Source organism: Olea europaea, chromosome 12 (genome assembly GCF_002742605.1).
Source record: "Olea europaea var. sylvestris chromosome 12, O_europaea_v1, whole genome shotgun sequence".
Lineage (NCBI taxonomy): Eukaryota > Viridiplantae > Streptophyta > Magnoliopsida > Lamiales > Oleaceae > Olea > Olea europaea.
Window position 1 is genome coordinate 29,457,155 of NC_036248.1, and position 19,078 is coordinate 29,476,232.

The following is a 19,078-nucleotide window of genomic DNA, read 5'->3' on the forward strand; positions in this document are numbered from 1 at the left end:
GAAGTTAAAGGACCGAAATTATAAGAAAAAATGACTTAAAAGAATCAAGAAATGAATTCGTGGACCAAAACTTAAAAATTGAAATATGTATAACTGGTCAACTGCCCGTCTAACCTAGTAATCAAAAAGCAATGACTTCAAACTTGGCTTGGATGAGTGCCCGGATTTTGCCCAGGCCAAAATCCAAGATCGCGACTAATTTTCTTATAACCACTTTCTTTCACAAATTTTTTTTTTAAACCTAATTTTACCTCTATAAATACAAGACATGGGCAATCAATGTAGAACACCTCTCAAATACATAATATACTCCAATATTTCATTAATTCAAACACCAAAGGAGAGACAAAATTTGTAGTTTTTAATGAGAGAATTGAAGAAAATTTGCAAGAATTCAATCGAGCGAACATTCAAATTTGATTTTTGGGCAAAGAAGAGAAGGCTCAAGTGAAGATTTATAAAAAAATCATTGAAGAGATTCAAGATTCATCTTCATCTTTTCAATTTATCAAAAATTCGGTTTATGTCATTTTCACTTAAATATGATTTATTGTAATTTTAATATGTTAGGTTAGTTTTATACATTGTTAGAATGAGATGAACTATTGTTATGATATTTTTAGTTTTTAATTAATTATTTTGACTTTAATTTGTTCTAATTTGTGGATGTTTTTATAGTTTTTATTTATTTTTAATTGTTTGATTACTAATTGAATTGTTAATAGATTTTATTATTATCGAAAGAGATAATACGCTTTAAATACAATATAATAAATACTGTAAGTTTCGATAGAGGTTAGAGATATACTTTTATGCTTTGTATAGTTTCAACATGTGTTCTAGCACCTATTAATATATTTATCATGTTTGTATCTTTCATTGAGAGATAGAAGGATCACATGAGGAGAATAGATTTGGTCACTATCAGAGGAGGTTTTCAATTAAATTAGGAACATTGATTAACATGAATGATTTCAAAATTGTCAATTTAATTGTTACACTAAAAATGAAATAACAAGGAAGATTCGACATCTCAAATATTTGAAAAACATGGTTTTTATTTATTTTTAATTGTTTGATTACTAATTGAATTGTTAATAGATTTTATTATTATCGAAAGAGATAATACGCTTTAAACACAATATAATAAATATTGTAAGTTTCGATAGAGGTTAGAGATATACTTTTATGCTTTGTATAGTTTCAACAGGTGTTCTAGCACCTATTAATATATTTATCATGTTTGCATCTTTCATTGAGAGATAGAAGGATCACATGAGGAGAATAGATTTGGTCACTATCAGAGGAGGTTTTCAATTAACTTAGGAACATTGATTAACATGAATGATTTCAAAATTGTCAATTTAATTGTTACACTGAAAATGAAATAACAAGGAAGATTCGACATCTCACATATTTGAAAAACACATTTACGTGCTTTCACTAGTTTAATTAATAAATTAGGTATTAATTATAAAATTTACAACAATTTGTTTGCCATTCAATTAAAGTTACAATTAATTTTAACTTGATCAAATACATAATTATCGTAGGCTCGACACTCTATGAAGTACTTCATTATTTGTTCACGTTCTCGTTCAGTTGCAAGAAATCAAATGATCACCTAATTCTATTGCCATTCCTAACACCAACTATTCTTGTTAACAATAGAAGGAATTTAGTTGTCACAGTAATATCAAATTGGAGAGAAATACATTTTGGATAATGTTATCATTTTAGTCGGATAACATATGTTCAGTATGGCTTTTAAAGTCTAAATAAGCGTTTCTGGTAAGTATTAAAAAACTGTGGGTATTGGTGCCCAAACAGAAGGTAAGTGACATATCAACCGCACTTACGGAACCAAAATTGAAAGTAGAGGCGCAAACGCTGGAAATAAATAATTTCCGCTTCCTCTACCTCCTCGGTTCCTCCACCACCCACACACGGCGGTCTACGATAGAAGAACCAAAAATTCCAAGGCTTCTCAAAAATATTGGACAAGGTAATCGTATTTTGAAATTTTTGTACATATCTTAGAAATGGCAAAACTGTCTCTCGGTTAATAGTGACTTGATATCTTTGATTTGGTTCTAAATTTGGAAATTTTAAACTCTACGGTTTATTAGATTTTTATTTTTACACTTCCACCTCCACTTTGTGTTTATATTCTGAATTGGGTTTCAATTTTTTGCCCTGAATTCCTGAATGTTGAGGTAGATTAGAATAGCGCAATATGAATATTTGTTGCTTTAGAATATCTAAAGTTGAGTTCCTGACTGTCAAGGTAAACTTTATTATATGGTATCTCGTTTGATTAAATTGCATTTTTGTTGCATTACTTTGTCTTCCTTACTTTTTCATGAAATATTAGTGTTTAATTCTTATTAAATGTGAAGGGAATAAATATTTGTCCGCAGTAATTTATACGCTGCTTAAATTATGTCAATCTGACCGTCTGTTTAATAAAAATGGCCTTCGATACTGATATTAAATGGGTTTGCAATTGAATCAGATTGAAATCTCCATTCACCCTGTGTAGATCACAAGAACAAAATGCAGATTGGTCACAGTCAAGCAATTGCAAATCTTGCTTAGTTTCGGTTTTTAAGTCTTTGACAGGTAAAATGCCATGCATTTTTGCTTCATGAGTGTTGAGTCCTTGAGTATTGTGTTCTGCATCATTTTTTCCCCATAAAATTTCATAATTTCATCTGTTGAGTAGGTGATTGACGGTTTGTGCACAAACTTGTTTTTTGATAGACTCTGTAATTTTGTGTTTCACCCAGGCAACATTTTCTTCAATTAATTCCTCTTTTCCCTCTTTTTATTATGAAGTTTTGTTCTTTGTGAAGTATTTCTTTAGTTGAATTGTTTTTAACGTACCCCTTTCCTTTTCAAATCATATAAATGCTAAAATTTCAAATTATATAACTATTCCTAGTCATTTTAAACATGTGTTTACTGGTAGAGCATTTATAATCCCTTTTGGGGCATAGTTGGGATGTTGAAGATTTAAAATATGACTAATATTTTCTTTTTCTTGTTAGTTTTTCAGCCAATAGTAAAGGTGTTGACTTGGATACATTTGTCAGGTTTGTAATCAATTTTTCAATGGTTGTGGGATATTTTGTGGCAGCCAAGTATCATGGTTTTGTGGTTTCAATGTTTTTATTTTTTATTTATTTTATTTTATTTTAAATTAATGCGATGCTTTTTATCTCCCACCTCATTCATTGAGTACCTTAACAAAACAAGAAAATAAAGTTTGGAAGCTTCTATAACATGGTACTTCCTCAACCATGGAGCGTTTGTCTGCTATGGAAAGTAGAATGAAATTTTTATTTCCTCATCTCTTTTGGAAAATGTATTCTTTTCATCTATTTGGCCAAAACTCTTGCCCCCTTTCTCAAGCATGTTTACTATGTTAATGCATTTGTACTTCTCGAATTATCCCATTGCTAGTCAATCAAAAGGTTTCAGTGGTGCTGTTTCCATTTCCTCTTCTCAATGGAGTTCTTCTAATTGATACATGTCATCAAATTTAATAGTGATGATTTCGATTTTCATTTTTCTAATTCTTTCATTTATTCATTGTCCAAGAATGCATTTTTTAGTTGATTGTTAGCCATTTAAATGAAATGGAAGAGGATTGACTTCTTTTTGAGAAGAAATCTGCTGTGATTGCTCTTAGATGATGTGTATTAATTTGAAGTATCCTGTTAGACTTTGATTTAGAGTTGAAGCAGAATACCTGTTTGATGTGTTTGGTGTAAGTTGAAGGATCTGATATTTACCTTGTGTTGCCTATAGGAATTTGCGGTATGTTTTGCAAGTGGATTAGAGTTAAAATTGTGTTTAATATTTGTATACCAAACGTGAACTTGAAGTTGTGTTTATGCGCAATGGTTTTTTTGAACTGTGAAGATCTGACATCAAACTGTCGAAGTTCTCTTAAAAAATATTATCCAAGCTCCCCTGGCTGATTCATCTTGGATCCGCCGTCTGTTTGGTAATTGACTAATAGGGGTAGTGAACAATTTGTGTTTTTCATTCTGTAATTTTTTTTTTTTTTTTTAATAATTTCCATAGCAGTTCAGGTTATGCATAATCTTTTCCTCAAATAATATGGTGTCCCATTGGTGCATTGCATCTGTTTGTTGCTGACCTTTTTCATAATTTTTTCCTCAAATAATATGGTGTCCCATTGGTTCATTGCATCTGTTTGTTGCTAACCTTTTTCATGAAATTCATTATTTGTTTCATAGTTAGCCGTTTTCCCTCGTAATAATTACATTCTAACAATTTATTAAATTTATTTGAATAAAATGTTAAATAAGCGTTTATATTCTAAAAGAGTAATGTGCTTTTGTGGTTCTTCGTTTTTTATTTTTTTTCTCTGGCTTTTTGCCATTTTGTTGTAAACATTTTCTAAGTTGTGCACTCGAGTAGGTGGGGATGGAAATGCATATTATGGAATTGTCCACTATTGATGCATTACCTATGAGTAGGTGCCAGCCTATAGAATTTATAATAAAATTAAAAGTTCACAAGAGATTGTTCAGTGTCTTATTTCGTAGCTATATTTGTAAATTTCTCTAAATCTGAAGTCCCATAACCAGTGTGACTGGATTGCTCAAACCTTTTCTTTCTTCTGATAAATTTAGTCGTGCACGTTAGAAACATTACACATATGAGGAAACACAGTGATTTTACGGAGTTTTTGAATTTACAGGGAATGCCTCAATACAAAGAAGACCATCCTGCTGTTCGCGTATACACTATTTGTGATGAATCTAAGTTTGTATTTATTTTCTCTTTTCGTCAATTTATTACATCTAGGAAAAGGAAATCAAATTTGTGGTTATAAATTTGCGAGTGAATTATAAATTTTGTTGACCAATTTCATGCAGATACTTGATTGTGAGGAATGTTCCATCATTGGGTTGTGGAGATGAGCTCTTAAAATTATTCTCTACTTATGGACAAGTTGAAGAGTAAGAACCCCACCAGCATGTATATGTTTATAAATTATAATGAAAGTTCATGTATATGTATTGTAATATTATATATAAAAATGAACTCTTTGGCAGCTTTTGAAGTGGGTTTATATAGCGGGGGAGAATTCTTTGTTGTTTGTATGACATCAAAATCATTAAACTTTTGAAAAGTGATGTTCAGGTGTAAACCAATGGATGCTGAAGACTGTGAACCATACACTGATGTTTACTGGATCAAGTATTATCAGGTTGACAATGCCAGGTGATTTTTGCTGTCTGATGATTTTTCTTTTATTTTCCCGTTTCTACACTAATTTAAATGTAACCAATTCTTGTTTATTTTGAAATGTTATTGTTCGTTCCTGAATGCTGATTTGAGTATTCTACAACTATCCAAATTGAATCGTGAGTGAAATTGAAGTCTGAACATAATTATAGGTTTGCCAAGAGGAAACTTGATGAATTCATTTTCCTAGGGAATCAAATACTAGTATCATATGCACCTCAATATGAGTCCCTCTCTGACACAAAGGAGAAGTTGGAAGGGAGGAGAAAGGAAGTTCTAGCAAGATTGAACCGTAAGTCTGCTGTGTAATAAGTTATATATCCCTAATGGTATTCCCTTATAATTTGTAAAATGTGATGCACTTCTAATTGATTCACACGATTTCAGCTAAAAGATCCCGAGGGTCTTCAATTTCCAGGTCCCATGCTGCTAGTGATCCTTCATCTGCTCAAACATCTGAATTCAATCAAAGGTGGTTTTCCTGTTGCGTTACCATGAAATATTTTCTGAGGAATTTCATTACAGATTACCATAAGTGTGTTCCCATGTTGTAGTGAGTTCGGGGAGTTACAGAACAGTGCTTGTGGTGGAGATTCAGCTCCCAGGACATCAGTTTCTTCTGACAAGGTAAATTTATGGATGAAAATTGGAGTTTATCTCAATTGAATGTGATTCATGAGAATATTATTATTATTATTATTTTTTAATGGAATCTTCTCCAAATTGACCTTTTGGATTAGCTAAATAATTTCTTCAGTTAGCCATAGCTGTAAGAGACGAATTTATATCCTGTGCAGCACTATAGTATGATAGAGAATTGTAGAGTCTCCTAACCAGTTCCTTAAGAGTAATGCTATTTAGTTGAGATCATCATGGATTTAGGTGGCAGTGGACCCCTGAAAAATTGTACAACAGAGTTGTGATACGTTGTTATGCATTGGACAGTGAATCAAAGGTTCTTCGCCACTTAGACTAGTGATGATTCCTTCTAATGATGAATAGCATTATTCGTTCCTTAAACACCACCTCACCGAAAAATGAAAATAACAGCAGATTAATGCTAATAAGATACAAAGGAAAGAAAGCCCCTCAGTTCTTCCAATTGGCTCTGTTGTTGAATGCTTTAAAGACATCCTCCGAGTTCTGAGATTTAAGTCTGTCATTGTACAACACTGAATTTGTGTCCAATTTCTCTCCCTTCAGCTGTTTATCTATGACATATTTGTCTAACCTTAAAAGTTATAAGAAAATAAGCAAGTTTTAAACTAATAATTATTTTTATTGGTGAACGACTGAGTTGGTAGGAATAGATTACTTATTTTGGGACTTTTGAAGAAAAAAATTAGCGTGTTTGGCCCCCATTTTTCCACTTCTTTTTCAACAAATGTGGGCCCACGTCAGGCAGTGAGACGGCTTGCTTGACAAAAACTGAGACCACCTAGGTTATAGGCAGTCATTTGAATTTTGGAATGTTGTTCTTTCCGTTTATATCCTTCAATTGGAATTTTATTCTTGCCTTTTTTGCCTCTCTAATTGAATTTTATTCTTTTTATTGAGGGCAAAACAGTCATTATAACTCACGGCATTATTCTTTCTGTGTCATCTTTGACAAAAAACTGAGTGATTTGTAAAGTGTTACCAGTGTAATACTGTAGGAAAATGAGATGGAGTTAAAAAAACTCATTAAAATGGGGGCCAAACACACGCTTAAAATGTTCCCTTATAAGCAAGAAAAAGGAAGAAAGTTATCCCAACACTTTTTCATTAGTTTGGCTACAAGACGGTAGGGAATATTAACCTCACATCGTGGTAGTCTAGTTGAGAAAGGTAACAATACCAATTTTTTGGCAGAAAAAATCCTTTCAATTATTCAATGCTTCTCTTTTGGTTGATATCAGGAATATTTCTCATCAAAATCCATGAATCAAACGGTGCAATTTGTCAGGGAGAAGTTGAATAAGGTAATAATCAATTTTGTTATAACTTCCTCTTAAGTTTTCTAATCTTTATATCAATTTCATCTTCTTTCTCCATTACCGTAGATACAATCAAGCGTGGAGCACGTACAAACTGGTTCTGCTAAGAGACAACGGGCAGATAATAGAAGAAGAATCTAATTAGCTTTCAAGAAATGAGAGGCTTGTAACAAGTTTTATGTAAATTGATCTCTTGCCTCTGCTGAAAATTTTACTTCTAATAATTAATTTTATGGCTTCATTCCTATAATAGAAGTGCTTTATTTGTGATGAATAGACAAGTTTCCAACAAATCTAAATTTCGTTCAACCATAAGAGATTATTTTCTATCAATTAATGTTGAAGATGTTAAAATACATCCAAAAAGAGCCTCTAGTTTTCTGTTCCCAATTCATTTACCGCACACAGTACATCTTTCATACGCAGTACAATACCTTCCTTACAAAACATGTAAGTGCATTCCATGAGGTCGGCAATTTGATAAATGCAATATTAGCATCTCACAATCAAACTAATCAGATCTTCCTGAAGTCCTGCATATAATATCAAGGCTTTACATGTTCCCTGATAAATTGCTCTAACTGAGATATATCGCCAGTCAAACCAGATGCTTCTGCAATTGTCACTTTGTTATGGCACTGAGAAAATGCAAAGGCTTCTCCAGGTATCCCGAGAGTATATTCATTAGCAATGTCTGCTGAAGATAGTGCAGTTCTTGATGCGCGAAGCTTCTCACTAAATCAAAAGAGCAGGCAGCAAATCAATTTGTGGATTTAGGATTAACGGTAATAGTTGGTATACAAATACGTTAGCCAACACGTTTATTGAACTTCATTTACAACGGGAAGAGAATAATGCCATATAAAAATGCGTTTGCAAGTACGAGATACGAAGAAGATCATATCAATTCTCTAATTTCAACCATCATACATGATTTCTCAAATCAACATGACCAAGATCACATGTATTAAAGCTTAAAAGTAAGTAAAAAATTACTCTTCTGTTTCCAAAGATGTTTAAAAAACCTATTTTTTACTTTTTAGAAAAATTCTTATATTGGAAGTAACTTATTTCCAACTTTGATCAATATAACATGGTAAATTTTTTAAGCTTAGCCAAAGAATTCTCTATATGAAAGTTGTTTTGCCTTCTCGTTGGTAATGTCCTTCATTTATCTCTCTCTCCAGGTTAGTGTTGCCAAAAGAACACACTTTACGATATTAGGTGATGTCCAACTCTACACGAAAATTTGAGGACAATTTTGCACCATTTTATATCAAATCTTACACCAAATTAAAAATCATCCCCAACCATTACGCCAAAACTTAAATCAAATGAACCATGTTTAATCATTTTCTTCTCTCTCTCCCCTTTTTTTTATTCTCAATAATTTATTTATTTGAAAAATCATTTCTTTATGTATTTCACAAATACATAAATTACTAAATAAATAATTACGTTAAATTAACGAAAATATTAAATTCATTAATAAATATAAAAATTTATTTTTTACATTGTTAATATTGATTTTATTTGTATTAATCATAATAAGAATTATAATAATAAAAATTTATTGTATTAAAAATAAATAACACAAATAACATAAACACCCTCTATCAATTAGTTTGGCAAATAAGAGTAAATTTGACTTTGCACCATTTTGAACCGCAAAATGGTGCAAACTTTGGTGCCACATTACAGAGGTTTTGCACCAAAATTTGGTGTATTTTGGTGATGTGGTGCATCTATTGGAGATGCCCTTACGCCACTTTAGGAGTTGTTCTTCCCCTTGGCGCTCTACCTTTACAAGGTCACAAAAGTGACTAATAACCATGTCTAAGTTTGTCATTTTCCATTTATTAACAAACATGTACTTTGACATTAACTAGTCACTTCAAAGCCAATATATTACTCTTCTTCAACCTCAGATACGATAATTCTGTGTAAGAGATGATTATTTTTTTAATTAATTTTCATCTTTTAGTTATTTTTTCCTCCTCTAACATTTGGCTTAGTTTTCCTTCCCCTCAAACCTTTTCCACCTTTCACTAATCTCCTTGTTAGCTCTAATTCTAATGTGCCCAATATCAGTACTTCCAACCTTGCAATTTTTGGAAAAACAGTATCTACAGAGTTCATTTACATTTAACTTCTGTTCTAGTTTTTCCTAAGCATGAGTGTAATGGTTCAACGTTTTCAACATTCCATCCATTAGCCAATTACATGGCATACACCTACTGATCCTAAAACATCTTCGTTATAATTTCAACACTCAACCATTCTATTCTCCTAGCACTAGGCACATTCCCTGAATTTAATGTGGACGCATTCATAATTCTATCTATGGGTGTTTCTAGTTACCTTCTTTTTGTTGGAATATCTATTTCACTTGATAAAACAAAAATGTTCATATTGTCTGTAAAAAATAATGACCAGAAATTAACCATCTTAAAAAGGATTGCACATATAAAAGATTGAGAGGTTATAATTTAATTACTGAAGCTTAATGATGTACAAAATGCTCCTTACATTTCCTTTTCCAGCTGTTTTCTGATAAAATCCTTTGTATGTGCAGTAATTTTATCCACCTTGTTGCAAAGGAGTAACAGTGGAATCTTTTTCTTCACCACATTTGCCTTGGTCAAAATATCATATAGGAACCTTTAGCACAAAATAAACAGTAGATGTTAGAGTCGATGTGTTAAAGTATCTGTACTCAAGTCGGGTGTGTGTGTATATGTGCACGTGAATGCTTGAATCAAGGCACTGATAGTATGTACTCTGAAGCAGCACGGCAATTTGGTAAAAATTCCACAGCATCAACCACAAAAATAATTGCTGCTGCTTGTGGCAAGAAGTCATCTAGTTTGGTTCGAAGACGGGAATGCCCAGGAAAATCAACAAGATGAACAGGTTTAACTTTCCCCTTCTGCAATGCAAGCAAAATAAGATTCAGCTACATAAATCTTTCAAATAACTTGTGAAAGAAGGGATCATAGGAGAAATAAAATTAATGTATTTGAACTTCTAGAGTCTTGGAAGACATAATCCAGTGCAGATCCTCAAAATATGTACATGAATTAACATCCTTTTTGCCGAACCTGAGCAATCCACTACGCATTTAAGCACGCTAGCCAAAAGACAGGAAGAGTTTATCTATCTAAGAACGTTGCCAGCAAATAGAGTACAATACCTTTGTTGTTTCGGAGTGTAGCACAAAAGTACCTTCATTTGGTTCCATTGATGTCACAGTACCCTGATGAGGGGAGCCATCTCGAAGCTGAATCAACAACATTTTACATCTTAATAGTTGGAACAGAGGCCATAATCCAAAATTTCATTAACCATTTTTTAGAGGCTGACCTGGTAAAATAGAACAGTTTTTCCACTTCCACTAAGCCCAGTTAACACAACAGTGTTAGCTGACTTACGCTTAAATAATCGAACTGCAAAGCAATGAATGTCTTCTGAGAATTCACATTTAAGCTTGTGGCAGGGAATTGTGCAGAGTAGAGAAGTGAATTCTAAATCTAAGGAATGATGAAGGAAAAACGAAGTATAAAAAGCTCGTGCATCCCAAGAAATGAGTCAGAAGATAAATTATTTGATCATCCCATCACTAATCCCTCCAATTCTACATAACTGAAACCACAACTTGATCAATTATTCCGTTTTGAGACAAATCCAAATTTGCTCAAAAGCAAATAATACAAAGCCCCTGTTTGGTTTTGATTTTTCACAAAAAAAAATCAAATTTTTGACCGTTACTTAACATGGTCAGTTGTCATTATTGATTTCTTCACTCATAGGTGGGACCCACTTTTCTATCTAACGGTCAAAAAATCAATTTTCATAATCACTACCGAACAGCCTGAGTTCCCTCAATTTCTCTCTTCTACCAGTATGAACTCCAATATCTAATTCTTTTCAGATACCATTAAGCACTGTGAAAAGTTGAAACAAAAAGTTGCTTCCTTCCCTCAAATTACAATCGAACATTTTCCTCTTTCAATTTACCTTTTGAACCAAGCATGAATGAGAGATTTATTGAGATATCTTCCGTTCTATGCACCCTTGACTATAAAATATAAAAAATAATGAGTAAATTTCAAATTTTCTCTCTTATTTAGATTTGTACATTCACTTCTATGGTTTTGGCTTTAGTGAAAAATAAAATAAAAATGAGTATACCTCAAAATTTCCTTTCATTTTTTTCCTCATTATATCTTTCACTTTTTATTCTTCTTCTCATTTTAGACGAGAAAATTATCTTTTTCACTTCAAGGATAAAGTAATAAACCAACACAGGCGAATGATATATTTAAAGCAATTTCGTTTTTTATGGCTTAAATCCTCTAATAAGAAAATCTTCCCACCATAGTTCTCAATTGGGATATTCAGCCTCCTAGGGACACGTCATTGGCCAAGCCCTCTTGGTGGTTGTGCTGCTTTAGCAGCTTTGAAGACATTGCAAATAGGGTTGGACAAAACTCCTGAACCGAACCGACCCCGAATCGAACTGAATCGAACCCGACGGTTCTTCTCAAGTTAAATACCCGAACGGGTATTTGAATCAAGAACCGACAGGTATGGTTCGATTCTCGGTTCTAGGCCAAAACTCGAAAAACCGAGTAAGAACTGAATCTCCGTAATTTTTTTAATTAATTAATTTTAAATAAATAAAATTATTTTATTTTTTCTAAATAAATTTGTTAACTAGTTAATTTAGTTCAAACCACAAAATATGATTTTCTTATTTCTAATTTTCAGTTCAAAATCAACTTAATCAAATTGACTTCATTTTTATCCAAATTTGTTATTCTACTGTAGTGTCGTTTCTATCGGAGAAAATCGAATTAAAGCTCTACAACATCTCTCTTAATTATTTTGAGCTCGTTATCTTTCTTTTTCTATGATTTTAATAATCAAATTTACGAAAAATTCAGCAAAGAAAGACGTGAAACACATAAGATTGAACTACGTTATTTTTTAAAAGCTAATATTGAACATATCATTAATTAAATTAACGTAACTTTGTATATATCAAAAAATTTAATTATAATACGGAACCGAATGGAACTGAACCGAACCGAATGGAACCGAACTCGAACGGTTCCGTAATTAAATTTGGACCCGACGGTTCCACTTACTAAATACCCGAAAAATTCGGGTCGGTTCAATTCTCGTTAGAACCGAACCGGACCGAACCATGTCCAGCCCTAATTGCAAATGACTACACATGTAGCGGAGTATTGTAAAGGAGTGAGAAGCCTTGCTTCCACGATCTATTAAGCCTAAGTCCTTTGTCACTCCAAATAGTTAGGTCTCAAATTTTTTATTATTATTATTTTTTTTATGACTGTGGGTGTTCGGACCAGCTTACACACACTTTGACTAATCTTACGGAGCCCTGAAGTTTAAAGTTGAGCACTCACCTCAATATTCCTGGAGGAACTCAAATTGATGACCATTGGAGAGCAAAAATAAGGTCTGACCAATGAACTACTACGGTTAACTAGAATTACTCACTTCAGACTGCATTGCTTACTCCATCGCACCGTGCTAATAAATTGGAAGTTTCAACTTAAAGGGCCACTTTAATACTTAAGACCATAGAAAATAGGATCAAATTCACCATCTAACAAAACTATAAGTTTCAACTTAAATGGCCACTTCAATACTTTATACAATAGAAAATAGGATCAAAATTAAGGTTCCGTTATTGAATGAAGGCTTTCTGGAATTTTTTGAATCCAAGATCCAAAAAAACCAGATAAATTCTATAAGACTATAACACAATTGAATTTTTAAAAACTTCATAACAACTAAGTAATTTCATGCTTCAATACAGCAACCAATTTACTGCTAATAATACCAAAGAAATCTCGATAATTTGTGCATCAATACATCCTATTAAATCGAAATGCAGTAATTCAACAGAGAAGAAGAATTCATCAAACATAAAATTAGTAGCAAATTCAAACACTCTAAAGTTTGAGGAATTACTAATAGTGAAGAGAAATGTGGTGAACAAGACTACTCCAATTGCGGCATAAAGCTGAATTGGTGGAACTTGCTGAATAAATTCTTGGGCCTCGTTCAACCGTTTATGCATTTGGATTTTCAATTCCTCAATTTTCTCCTTATCCATTCTGGCCAGAAACCTTCAGGAACAAAAATTGGAATTTCAGAATTTTAAAAAAAAAAAGAAAAAAAAAAGAAAGAGAGAAAGGGAAAACGACTTCGATTTACCAGATCGGAACAGGCTGTTCTTTCCGGAGAAATTTTACTTGGATTTCACGAAATGAATCTGACAGGAAACGGAAACCGAAACCCTGAAACTTTATTAAGTGAGTTCGGGCCGGATGCAAAACCGACCCAAATATAAAACATATAGTGAAACACGATTAAACTTTTATTATTAGAATCGTGTGACAGCGAAACACGATTTATCTTTTATGAATAGAATCGTGCGAATTTTGCAATGTCTAGATATTTCGCTGGACTTTTAAGGATGTTGTAAATATTAATCTTCATAAATATTGTTTTAAAAAGAGCAATAATGTACTAATTATCGGCGTATTATGCACTAATTAAGAAATGGATATTATTAATAGTGTTTAAAGAGAGTACTTTGAAAGAGAGTATACATCAAAGGGGTAAATCTGATGATTGAAAGGATTTTCGAGTTGATTATCAAAAATTGAGAAAGATCAATTGGAACTTGAAAGGAAATATGACCATCTTGAAGGACTATTGGTAGAAAATAAAAACTTTCCCCACAATCTTATTATTTATTTATTATTAATTAATTAATTTATTTATTTATTTTTTGGTCATGGCGTTGTGATTTCGCCGACTAGGTTTTCAAGCAGTGAAATAAAGTGGGAAATGGATAGTGGTGTAGAGGGACCTTCGAGTAGAATCTTGATAAGGGTAAGGGTAGTTTGGGCAATAAAACTATTGGTTTGAATGATAAAATTGGATGGAAAATGACGCTAACGGACAAGAATGTAAGATATGGTACTCTTATTTGGAATGGGAAGGGATCAAGTAACAAACTCGATTGCTGTTATTCCACCAATTGGTAACAATTTTCATTGGTTTCAACCTCTAATGTTGAGGATTTTATGAGGAAAATTCATAACGAGGATTGTGATAATGGGAAAGAATTGTGGAAGGATGCTTGCTGGTAGAATGAATTACGCTAAAATAAGATTGAGATTAGATTTTTGTTATATTTTGTAAAGATTAATGACTGAAAATAAAGAATTTTTGCAACAAGTTTGTAGTTCACAAAACATCCATCTACTGTTTTGCATTAATCATAAGAGAATAATTACAATGTGCAAAGGCCTTGCAGAAGTTGGAGAAAGGAAAGACTTATATATATATATATATTCTCTCAGTCGACTGTTTTAATCAGTCACAAGATATTTATAATTAATTCATATATTTCCATTGTCATTAGTATATTTTGACAATTAATGTTAAAAAGGTAAGAATTCCTAACATTTTATCTCGGAAAAAGAAAATTTTAGATATCAAATGTAAAAATGTGTGTGTGTGTGTGTTTTTTTTATTTTTATTTTTTTATAACTCTTCTCGTTATAACATGTATCGAAAAATGAATAACGTGGACCAATACACATGTAAAAGAGAATGAATAAGAATACGAGCTGCACGAGATCATTAAACTACAACTTTAAAAATCGCAAAATGAAACAAATAAATGTTGAGTAAAAAATTGTTGACTTTTTGTGATAAATAAAATCATAAAACTAGCTCGAGTCAAATATCACTAATTCCATTTAAACAACTTAGCATATTTATATTATACCTGGAAAATTGATGAGCGTAGTGGTAGATCCGAAATCTCAAGTGAGCGTGGACAATGTTGACTTTCAACAATCATAATAAAATTCAGAGAACCAGTCTTTCGTAAAATAATCACTTGAGAGTGGTGATAGAATATGTCATCCATTTTGACTATGTTGAAATATTATATTTTTATCACATATAATAGATTATTATATGTCTATCAATATGTCTATTTAATAAGGATAAAGCAAACATCTAGTACATGTTAAATATGAGTTGAAAAATATGAATAAGCATGGGTCAAAGAGTATGCCCAACCCAATAGCCAAAAATATAAAATTTAGAAGTAAAAAAGGGGGAGATTTTTCTAATCTATAGGCACGTTTTTTTCTTGTAGTTTTCATAATTCTTGTAAAAATTATAATTTTATTATTACAACCTAATCCCAAAAGGAAAATGGACCTTTAGATTATGATGCATTTACAGTTTATTAAATTAGAAAATCTTCTCATAGGTTTTCTAATCCGATTTTAACTCCATCCTTATATATATTGACTAGTATGTTAAAAAGTATAAATCCTAGTTCTATTCCGCGAGTAATCAATTTGAAAAAAGAAAAAAAAAAAGAAAAACTTAAGAACATGTAAGATGTGAGATTACATTCTCTTCCACCACTCTAGCGATTCACTATGATAAAAATATTATACAAGAGAAAATTGCACTCCTATCTTTTGCAACATTTCTCTCTCTCTTTTTGGTGATAATGATAAAGCCCAACGACGACTTCCAATTTATAAGATAAATTAGGACAAAATCAAATTTTATAATAACTCCAATTCCTTAATAATCTTTTACAAGAATAAAATCTCCTAAACAGTCCTTAGATTAATTTCTTATCTAGGGCTCCTCTCTCGTACTTGATAAGTGTATTTTATACACTTAATCGGGTTTTAAATAATGATATTTTGTAGTTCTTCCGATGAAATATAGTCTAAATCATGTTATATTATGTCAAATTGGTAAAACTTGACGTTTTATGAAAAATTGGAGAAAATAATGCAAAAATAGTGAAAAGAGGGCAAAATCCAAAAGTCGAGGACTAAATTACAGACAATCCTAGATGAGATGGACAACAAAATGAAGATTGAAAGATGCCAGTGATTTAATTGGATACAATTGGAAGATAAAGGAACATGATTTCAAAAAAAAAAATGACTCGACTGAATCAAACACAAAGTTTAGGGACTAAAAAGAATACTTTAAAAGTTGAGTCGAATTACAAAACAATGATTAAAAAATGCCAAGGATCAAATGGAGTTAAAGATAAGTCAATGGGATGAGAAATTGTTGAAAATGATCAAAATACGCATGTGAGAAAGTTCGACAAAAATTATATTATGCTTAAGCATGGGCCTGTAGGTCTTGCGTACATAAGGTTTCAAAAATCCACTCTAGAGACCAAATCACTTGTACTGGGCGTACGCACCAAATGAACCATGTATATACATGGTTCAATTTCGGGGAAAAAAAATTTGTTTCTTTATGTTGTTATGGAAACTTTTGGTATGTAATCTTTTGACACACTATTTATACCAAGAACTGTCCAAAACGTATAGGCCTCCCTTAAACATAAAAATATCTATATTCTATGTATTTTGGAGGTGAAGAACGAGGCTAAGTATTAAGATCAAGACGGATTATACAAGTTTATTGAAAAATATTCGTCCATTTACAAGATTCAAACCAAGGAATTGAACTTCTCCATTTTCTTCTTTTCGGGTGATTTTTTTCAATATTTCTTGTATAATCTAATAATCAGAATGCTAAACCAGTTTTTCTATTGTATTGGATGAATGATGAACTCTATTACATATTTATTTTGATTAATGATTTATTTATTTTTTGATTTTCTTGGTTGATTTTACAAACCCATTGCATTATTTAATTGACTGGCCACCAATTGAATAATTAGTTTCTTGTTGTAGTGTTGAAAGACTCACAATAAGTTTAGAATGCAGCAAAATTAACATATATAGATAGAATAATCTTGATCACATATGTAATCACATGAATAACCTATAATTTAGTGCATTTTGGTCATATGAATTTGGACTAAGATTAGGATTGGGTCGTGATTAAAATAGACTTAATTTATCTTGGAAAAGAGAATAAAATACACTCATGTTATTGATTGTCATGAAAGTAAGGAACTCACTATATTACGAATTAAGAATTAAAATAAATAGTAAGAGGGGGATTCAAAATTAAATACAATCATTTACATACTTGACTATACATTTTTTTATTGCTTCATTAGTTTATAATTAGTTTAAATAACAATAAAATCACATTTTTTGTGTCACGAAATCGAATTTAATAGTAACTAGTTAACTAGAGTTAAACATTATTTCTTGTGGGACGATAGCTCACAATTCACTTTATTATTACTTTATTATTCTTGTGGGGCCTCATGCCTCCCTTCCAACCTCCAGTACAGTGACCTCACAGCGAAGGTTGATCTGTGAACTGCTTGTGAAGTGACAATAATTAGGAACAACAATAATTAAGCTCACAACTTAACATAATCACCCACTTGGAGACTAATTCAACCATCAATGAATCCTCCATAGTGGCAAAAACTCTTCATTACTCAAAAGAAAAGTCCAATTGAAGTTGCACACAACTTCAGTTCTCGATTGGAACAGTCTTTGTCAACATGTCAGCTGAATTCTAACTCTCCCAAATCTTCTCAAGTGTTAAGATTCTATCTTCGAAAGTCAATATGATGAAATGATAATAGACCTATACATATGTTTTGTCAGTGAATTATAAATAGGATTTTTTCCTAAGTGAATGGAGCTTTCACTGTCACAATATAACACTCTTTCCATACTTGTGACACTTTTTTAGAAAATACTGCAACCATATCATCTCTTTGCTAGATTCAATTATCGTAACATACTCAGTCCCAGTAGTGAAAAGAGCAACTATCTTCTACAATTTAGACTCCACTCCAAATCTTCAGGGCGATCTCATCATGGAAGTCGATTCCCAATCAGTTTTGTGAGGTGACAATAATTAGGATCGATAATAATTAGACTCCACAACTTAACATAATCACTATACGCACTCCCCACTTTTTTTTTCTTTGAGCCTCCTAAACTCTCTCTCTCTCTCTCTACAATTATCGTAACATACTCAGTCCCAGTAGTGAAAAGAGCAACTATCTTCTACAATTTAGACTCCACTCCAAATCTTCAGGGCGATCTCATCATGGAAGTCGATTCCCAATCAGTTTTGTGAGGTGACAATAATTAGGATCGATAATAATTAGACTCCACAACTTAACATAATCACTATACGCACTCCCCACTTTTTTTTTCTTTGAGCCTCCTAAACTCTCTCTCTCTCTCTCTAAGGTTTTATAAAAAATACATGGAAAAAAAGAAAAATTTGTGATGAAATAATCGATTGTAAGGTAATAAAAAAAAAAAAACCAGTTCAAGCGACCATCGGTGTTCGCCGGGTTCTGGCTTCGTCGATGGATAAGTAGTTCATTAGCAGCAAATGAATTCACTCTTAAATAGAATCATAAGAATGTTAGATTAGATCGATTCGAAGTTAATAACTATAACACATACATTTATTTTAATGCAAACAATTGAAAATATTTTAATAGAGACAATTTATTTCTATTCTATTGGAACTTGAATTATTGAAAGTGCAGAATTAAAGTAAAAAATAAACAGAGAAAGAGCAGTTTTACCTTATTGACTATGGATTTTTTAAGCTTAACTTTTTTAAGTTGAGATATGTTGTCCAAAATTGACTATTTAACTTACTGTCAACTTAATAATTCATTGACATATTATTTTAAATTAACATGCCTAATTTTTCTGTTATCGTCACTTGTGCTTAAAAAAATGTGTAAAATGATGTATCAATAAATCATTTGACGTGCATCAAGTTGGACAACTATTTTTGACAGTCAATCT

At 31.8% G+C, this 19,078-nt stretch overlaps 2 protein-coding genes across 8 annotated transcripts; one reads left to right on the top strand and one right to left on the bottom strand.

Annotated features, from left to right (window-relative positions):
• Positions 1-1,800: 1,800 nt before the first annotated feature.
• On the top strand, positions 1,801-7,536 carry LOC111406344 (RNA-binding protein 48). Of its 7 annotated transcripts, none has more exons than XM_023035740.1 (11): positions 1,801-2,005; positions 2,516-2,622; positions 3,051-3,095; positions 4,736-4,800; positions 4,914-4,997; positions 5,182-5,262; positions 5,439-5,578; positions 5,674-5,758; positions 5,841-5,913; positions 7,185-7,247; positions 7,329-7,536. In XM_023035740.1, exons 4-11 carry the CDS (start codon positions 4,739-4,741, stop codon positions 7,401-7,403), a joined length of 663 nt encoding a protein of 220 aa, XP_022891508.1. In that variant the 5' UTR covers positions 1,801-2,005; positions 2,516-2,622; positions 3,051-3,095; positions 4,736-4,738; the 3' UTR covers positions 7,404-7,536. The 7 variants fall into 7 exon arrangements, with proteins under 7 accessions (XP_022891508.1, XP_022891509.1, XP_022891511.1 ...); XM_023035741.1 differs by having other exon boundaries at positions 3,059-3,095; XM_023035746.1 differs by having other exon boundaries at positions 1,802-2,005; positions 5,172-5,262.
• A 25-nt stretch (positions 7,537-7,561) lies between these two features.
• Positions 7,562-13,630, bottom strand: LOC111406345 (signal recognition particle receptor subunit beta-like). Its single transcript, XM_023035747.1, has 7 exons — positions 13,515-13,630; positions 13,269-13,426; positions 10,626-10,708; positions 10,456-10,542; positions 10,043-10,191; positions 9,792-9,923; positions 7,562-7,997 (listed from the first exon to the last, which is right to left on the bottom strand). Exons 2-7 carry the CDS (start codon positions 13,411-13,413, stop codon positions 7,808-7,810), a joined length of 786 nt encoding a protein of 261 aa, XP_022891515.1. The 5' UTR covers positions 13,414-13,426; positions 13,515-13,630; the 3' UTR covers positions 7,562-7,807.
• Between the last annotated feature and the right edge of the window lie 5,448 nt (positions 13,631-19,078).